General features: G+C 36.6%; 2 protein-coding genes and 1 non-coding gene across 3 annotated transcripts in view; 1 reads left to right on the top strand and 2 right to left on the bottom strand.

Moving 5' to 3' along the window:
• The window catches only part of LOC132186610 (putative RING-H2 finger protein ATL21A), a 3,258-nt gene extending 1,330 nt beyond the window's left edge, over positions 1-1,928 (top strand). The window contains exon 2 of the mRNA XM_059600592.1: positions 1,489-1,928. Coding sequence (XP_059456575.1) covers positions 1,489-1,928 — 440 coding nt within the window. The remainder of the gene's footprint in view (positions 1-1,488) is intronic.
• Positions 1,929-2,241: 313 nt separating this feature from the next.
• Positions 2,242-2,314, bottom strand: TRNAA-AGC (transfer RNA alanine (anticodon AGC)). The gene has a single exon. It is a non-coding gene; the product is annotated as a tRNA-Ala (tRNA).
• A 771-nt stretch (positions 2,315-3,085) lies between these two features.
• LOC132187769 (uncharacterized) lies at positions 3,086-6,688 on the bottom strand. Its single transcript, XM_059602190.1, has 3 exons — positions 5,997-6,688; positions 4,775-5,381; positions 3,086-3,498 (listed from the first exon to the last, which is right to left on the bottom strand). The coding sequence occupies exons 1-3, from the start codon at positions 6,623-6,625 to the stop codon at positions 3,352-3,354; spliced, it is 1,383 nt and encodes a 460-aa protein (XP_059458173.1). The 5' UTR covers positions 6,626-6,688; the 3' UTR covers positions 3,086-3,351.
• Between the last annotated feature and the right edge of the window lie 1,067 nt (positions 6,689-7,755).

The raw sequence follows: 7,755 nt of genomic DNA, 5'->3' as shown, positions 1-7,755 counted from the left end.
AAGCAATTGGGAGATATGATATGAATATTTTTTTTTTAACTAATTTGGATAAAAATAACTGTTTTTAAATTCATACCATTTTAATTTTTAGCTAAATTATAAATAATAAGAAAAATAAAAGAGTGGGAGTGAACTAATAATAATAATAATAATTTATACGTTCTTTGATTTATCAATTTATCCTCTTTTGTTCTGAAGCCATTTTCCAACCAAAGACACAAGGAATCCTAGTACGTGGTAATAGGAGAAATTAAAAAGGTTGTTGCCACATTTGACCAAATTCTTCGATTTGGATTTAATTGATCTACAATTGGTGTAGAGGTCGTGGATAACAGTAAAACTGTTAATTTCGTTTTTAGATCAGATCTTTGGAAGGCGGACAATTCCAAGATTACTATTTAAATTCATCTTTCCCACAGTTCTAAGTTAGAAAAAGAAAACTTCTTTTCATTTACTTTTAATCTCTTTGCATCTCTTCGCTCTAAGCTAATCATTAATCAGATATCTTCTCTTTGAAGCTCCCTAGCTCCAGCGTCCTTCCTCTTGCTTCTTATTCTTGGTGTTTTCTTTGGTCTCTCTTTTTTCTTTCTCTTACTGCTCAAAAGCGAAAGTACAACATCTGGCGGGCAATATTCTCATGAAGAAACATGCTATAATAAAGGCAAATTATATATTCTTTTCTTTCCCATTAGTTATCATCTGTGCAACTCTTATAAATTTATCATTGAATTTATGTGATCCCATAAATCCATTGATAAATTTAGAAGAGTTGGACGAGGGGACTAATGAAAATGACTAATAGCATGTCTTTATAGTAAAAAAGAGAAATGCTATTTAGTATTCTCTTATCTTTTTTTTTATCATTCTTAGTTGATGTGACATTGTCAATTTATCATTGAATTATTATTATTTTTTTATTAAAATTAATTTAAAGATAAATTGAAAATACCACCTCGAAGAAGAATGAGAGAAAGATAAGGGAATACAGTATAACATATGTCAATAAAAAGGCTTGCTTTACTTGAGATTAGCAGGACACGATGAAGACAACTAGTGTAACAATCAGAAGCAACCCAACGGCAGTTAGATAAATGAGAGAGTAGAGAGGCAAAGTGAAATAAAAAGAAGAGAATGTACGAGAATTTGGTTCTATTTTGAGTGGGTATTCATGAGATTTTCGTTATTTAATTGATAACTTAACGCGCTAGCTCGAAAATGCTGTTTTACTTTAAAATTGTGTGTTTTCAAGTACGCATCTTATAATGTAGTTTTTCACGTTTTTAAATCACTCAATTTTTTCAATCACGGTTCCAATTGAAATCATTTTTGCGATTTTAACTAAAATCCAAATAGATCCTTAAATCTTTATTATCAACTGCTCAATATGAGAATAACATTTTAGGTGTCACTCCACAATCATCGGTACGGTACTGACAACATATTAATTACCTATAGGCTAGAACCTTAATGCATGGTTTCAAATTTCAGGCGAAAATGGTCTCCGAGTTTTCAGGATCATGTGCTTCTCCATTGCCTTACCAGCTATCACATTTGTTGTTGGGTTTGCATGTTTCGCATGTTTCATGGACAAAGCCAGAGGAAATAGGGCCAACATTACTGCACGGCACACACCAACTATAGTGTCACCACAACCCACCATTGTCATGACGGGTCTGGATGAGTCCACCATTCAATCCTATGAAAAGCTAGTCCTTGGGGAGAGCCGACAGCTACCGGGACCCAATGACAGCACTTGTCCGATATGCTTGGCAGAGTATTGCACCGAAGAGACACTTAGATGTATACCAGAATGCCAGCACTGCTTCCATGCCGATTGCATTGATGAGTGGCTACGAAGGAATAATAGCTGCCCAGTCTGCCGAAACTCTCCATCACCTACTCAGCATGCTACCTCAAATAATGATTGATAAATTGTAAACTAGCATTCTTCAGTGTAGTGTTCTTCTTCCATTTTATTCTACATTGAGTCTGTAACTTCTTGTATATTTTAACATGTCTTTACTCTTTGTATCCTTTGTTTGTTGCAACACATGTCATGCTTATTCAAAAGAGAGAAAAAGCAATGTCATGGATTTTGTTACTTTACATGTCTTTAGACTTTACTCTTTTAAGCATTTTGTCAAACATGTTCCGCGATAGAGGAAAGGAAAAGAAGGGTAGAAAAACAGTTTATGTCCTTTACCTTTAGTGATAAGGTATCCAAAGGCTATATAAAAATTTTGGAGATGCGGGGTATCGATCCCCGTACCTCTCGCATGCTAAGCGAGCGCTCTACCATCTGAGCTACATCCCCACTTTGACTTTGGCATTCAAAATGTTAAATAGAAGAAAGACATTATGCAATTTAATAAAATTGGTAGTTGAAGAGACAGTTGCAGTTGTTGAGCCAACATGTGTCGTCCATTCATATTGTTTTGGTTTGTTGAGGTTGAGGTTTGAGCTAAAAAGGAAATAGTTGTCGCTTATTATCATTATCATAAGCTAAGCCCCGTCAGGAATGCACATGGTCGAGTTGTTGAGTCCGTTACTTGTCGCCATAATAAATATTACAGGCCTTAAAATTTGAAGTTCTAACTATCTTTTCCTTAAATAAATAACAAAAATAATATAAAAAGGCAAATACCATTTTCATTTAAAAAAAATGAGTCCGAAGAGACAGCAAGCTACCTTCCGTTCGTTGGAGAAGCCACAAGCACTTTCTTCTAATTTTTTAATTTCTAAATTTATAATAAGAAAGGTATAAGAGATTTTGTTATTTTTATTATTTATTTTAAAAAATAACTATATATGTTAAATTTAAAATCTATGTGAAATGAGATGTTGAATTAACCAAATTAATAACTTAAATCTAAAACAGAAAATTTGTATCTCCTCAACCCGACTCTATTTATCTCTTAAGGCCTTAGGCCGTACAATTACTCTTTTTTTTTTTTTTTTTTTACATGTCCTCACCCAAAATAGAAAATGGAAAGAAAGGAGATTCGAATGGTCCAAGCCAATTTAGCTATCCCTTGGGAACCGCACTATTACTCAAGCACAAGCAGTATAATCTACAAAGATTAACTATGTTGTAACAGAATCAAGTTGAACCAAGGATTATAGATCCGCAAATGGAGTAAATATTACAAGATATTCTCTATGGCATTCTGAACGATCTCTTGATTACCATGCTTAATGGAAAAGGAAGGGACCAGATCCAGATGTCATAATATATTTTACATTCCATACACAACACTATTGCTAAACAGAGTTCAACAAATTTACACGATTCGTCTTTGTTCTTATTCCCCCACAACAATTCCGAGTGAGCTGATCGAACACATTACATACTCATTTTTTTGCCAGCAACTTCTTAGGAAGCTTCTCCAACGGCGTAGTTTTTAGCAGGAAAAGCCTTGCAGCCCGCTCTTGCAAAGTGCCCCCACATTTTAACCCGCGTGCTTGCAATTCAGACTTTAACCTTTCCAGCCCAAGAACCTATCAGAATAGCAGCGGAGACAGAAAAGATTAGCTCGGAAAATAACATTAAAAATAAAAGATTAGATTGGTGCTGGACAATCAGAACCTCATAAAATAAAAACTGGGACTAGGATAAGATATTATAAAGACAATAACGGTAACCAAAAAAATTAATTAATAGAATGAGAAATATTGCTTGCACATAATGACCTCCAACATTCACATTCATAAGGTGTGGTACAAAAAGATCAGATATTCAACAAAGACAACAATGCATAAATGTCAGCTTCAAAATCTGTAAAACAGCCGATAAGGAAAGAACCTTTCTTTTTTTGATAAGTAATGATTCATTAAAGAGCGCAGAGAGGCGCAACCCAAGTACACAGGAAGTATACAAGAGAGCGACTAAGAAAACACCGAGAGAGACACTACAAAATGCCAGTCCGATGAAAACATCTCCAATAAGATAGAACAAAATGTAATGGGAGCATGTAAACAGGCTGAATCACCAACACAATGATAGCATTAGAGTTTAATGAAAAACGAATGTAAACAGGCTGAATCACCTAAACAATGATAGCATTAGAGTTTAATGAAAAACGAAGATGGTAAAGAAAGATAAATGGCTTTATTGGCCAAGATTCTACTCCTTCAACCTCTGAAACCTCCTCAATCTAATATCACTAGATTCACTACCAACAGGTGCAAAGACCAGTTACCTCTCGTGTAAGGCAAAGGTAGGGCGGAAATCATAAACAGAATATAAGCTTATACTAACCCTAAGCTCTGAAATGGATACAAAAATATCCAAATGTAGCACTGCTTTCACTTGAGTCCTCTTTTAAAAACCTCCAATGTGAAATGGAACAAATTTTCACAAATTGGTAAAATCCCAAATTGAGCTTAGTGCATGCCTTAAAGCCCAAAGTACAAACTAGATCTCATCCAAAAGGTTTCAACGTACTCATCTTTTATTTGCTCAATAAATAGTGCAGATTGAGCGTGGTCCTAACTATAATAGACAACCTAAAACCAGCTTTCTGATTTTGAACTCAAACGTTTAAAGCCTGATTTCAGACAGACAGCTAGATTCTAATCATGTTTATTTTACTGCTAGTTGATCAAGTATGTAAAAATTCTATGTGACAAATGATAAATAAATCAAGCTTATCATTATCATTTAAAAAAAAAAATCATATTTGAGACGATACAAACAAGAATCAGAAGTAGAGCAACAGCAAGTGCTATAGAAAAGAAAAATGATACAAGTGAGAGATTGGTTTTCATAGCATACCTCCATTTCTGCCACTGAATTGAATCCATCAAAATTGAGGGGCGTTTCCATATCTGCAGTGTCTGTACTGGCAAGTGCTTCCTCGCAAACTCTTGATTTAGAATCTAAAGTATTGGCTTCACAATCAACTGATGCACTTTCAAGACCTTCCCCATTTCCCACACTCGAGACATTTGGAGGTTGACCAGTAGCTTCTTCCAGATTTACAATTTCCAGTCCATTACAATCCTGATTTTCAGCTAGCAATGCTTCAGTTTCAGACACCAATGGTACAGATGTACTCTGGGCCATCTTCTTCTCATGAATTACTGGTTCGACCAAGTCAGCATGAAGAGATTCTCTACATTCACATCCATCAGATTCCACTATTCCCTGCAAAACAATTTCTTTCTCTTCCTCAGAGACACTCTCAGAGGATGCTCCACCAGAAAATTCATCATCTTGTTTACCACCAGTGACTGAACCAGAACTCCCATCAGCTTCCTTACTTGAATCAGAATGATTCCCATTATTCAATACAACAGATTTCTCTCTTTCCTCCTCACCATCACCGCCCTCCTCATCTGTATCATCACTATCACTTCCACCAAATTTCCTCTTCCCCATCCTGACAATTCAACCGTTGCAAACATCAAAACCCACACAATAAAATTTAACTGAAACCCAAGACAGTTTCGAGAGAAGAAGGAAAGAGTGCAGAAAGAAATTAAAACGCTGAAACCTGCATATTTCACTGTTCACAACTTTATAAAGCAAATTGCTGTATTCATCTAACTCAATTACCAGTATCTAGCATAGTCAAGCTGAATTTGAATATAATGCTCAATACTCATAATCTTTATATCCTATTATTTTTCGAGTCTCTTATCAACTAAATGAACCATAAGAAAATTAAAATTAAAGCATGAAAACATAGAACTCAACTTTATTCAGTCACATAATTTTACAAGCCATAACCAAGTAAACCTATAACATTCTACACCCATACACACGCGCGCACACAAACTATCAAATTTCATTCCCATTCCTATCTCTATATTTCTAAGTAACTAAACAGTGTATAACACAGCTTAATCAATATAAATTGAAAACAGCTTGATGACCAACAAGTATATACTATTTCATGAACTCACATCAAGTAACAAATTATCAAACATAATAGCATAAAATGAAACCAATTAAAGCTAATGCCAAAAGAAACAGAATCGAAACCCTAACTTACCAAATCTTCAACCGCTTCGCCTCCGCTCCCCCGACCGGCCCGCCCTTCCGCTTCACCGCCTCGTTCACCGACTCAAGGACATCCGCAACGCACCGTTCCGACTCCTCTCGGTACTTTGCCACGTACTTCTCGGCCTCTCCATCCCCGACCCCCTTCTTCCCCTTCTTAGCCTTCTTCTTGATGAACTCCTCCGCCATCCTCTCGAGCTTCCTCTGCTCCTCCTCGGCCTTCCACTCTTCCAGCTTCTTCTCCGCATTCACGTGCCGTAGCCTCCGCCCGCTCATATCGCGGCACGCATCGAAGTTGTTCGTCTTCTTCTGCCCAGCCTTGGTCGCCGCACCACGAAGAAGCGATCCGAACCCTCCCTTCCCGCCGACGAGACGAAGCAGGAGATGAACGGTGGGGAACATAGCCGAGCCGTCGTCGGTGCACGAGAACACGGAGTCGTCGGAGATGTGGCGGAGGCCGCCAGTGACGAGGCGCTGATGGCGGGAGGGTATTCTGGTTGTTTCATGGAGACGCTGCTTGACGGCAAGGGCGGAGACGGTTGGTGATGTGAATCTCAGGGTTAGGGTTTTACCGTCCAAGAGCTTCACGAAGAGATTGTAGATCCTGTTGTTGTCCTCCATTGGTGTAATTTCTCTCGCGAAGGGATTTGCGATCAAAGAGGAAGAAAAAGAAAAAGACGATGAGGAATTCGATTTGGGGGCTTATTATCATATAAGCAAGCCCTAGCCCATGGGTCTCTACAGGTGGTAACGGATTTTAAAGCCCATAATAGTCACTCGGCCTTTTTGTTTTTTTGTTTTTTTGTTTTCTTTTTTATATATAAGTATATGTACGAATACGGTTTCAAGTTTCAACAATATGAGCTCTTGTGCCAGCCCATCAAGATGCTGAGAGGCCCCTTAATAAAATGCTAGCCCAACAGATATGTAAGAGAAATTTTTGTTGGGCTTTCATGCTATCCCACTAAATATGCATAAGATAAAGTAATTTTCGAAAATAATTATAAAAGCTACTCTTGTGTCATTTTTGTATCCCTCTAAAAGTGAGGTGGCTCTTCAAATCAGTATTTGATCAAAATTCAATAGTGATCAATCACAAATTCAATTGTGATTTTAAGAGCTACATCATCATTGGATGAACACTAGAGAGACTTGTAGGATTACTCAACTTCCGGGGTGTTCTACCAGTAATACTCAAAGTCACTTTTGTGTCGCTCAAAAAATTATATAGCTTCTAACATCATCCTTAGCCTTGTGATTGATTATTATTGAATTTTGATCAAATGATGATTTTTAAAAATCACATCATTCTTATAGTGATACAAAAGGAACACAAGAGTAACTTATAGAATTACTCGTATTCTATAAGATTGCAGTTGGAGTAATTTTATAAATCATTCTTGTGTCACTCCAATAATGAGGTGGTTTTTAAAATCATCACTTGATCAAAATTCAATAATAATTAATCATAAGCTCAATAGTAATTTTAGAAGCTACATCATTTTTAGAGTGACACAAGAATGACATAAAAGTGACTTTTAACATTACTCATGCGGGGCAGTTAGTAAAATTTATTAACCACCTCCACTAACTCCCTTATACTGTTATAGACAGTTAGTTGTTATTTAATTAGTTAGCGGTTAACCATTTTTTAAAGGGAAAAAAAAAAATTGTTCTTGGCTCTTGGCTCACCCATCTTAAGTGCTTGACTAAGGCAATATTATCAAATGAGTGAAGGTAGAAGTTGTTGG

This window comes from Corylus avellana, chromosome ca7 (genome assembly GCF_901000735.1).
Source record: "Corylus avellana chromosome ca7, CavTom2PMs-1.0".
Lineage (NCBI taxonomy): Eukaryota > Viridiplantae > Streptophyta > Magnoliopsida > Fagales > Betulaceae > Corylus > Corylus avellana.
The sequence above is the reverse complement of the archived record's forward strand: the minus strand, read 5'-3'. Positions and strand labels throughout refer to the sequence as shown.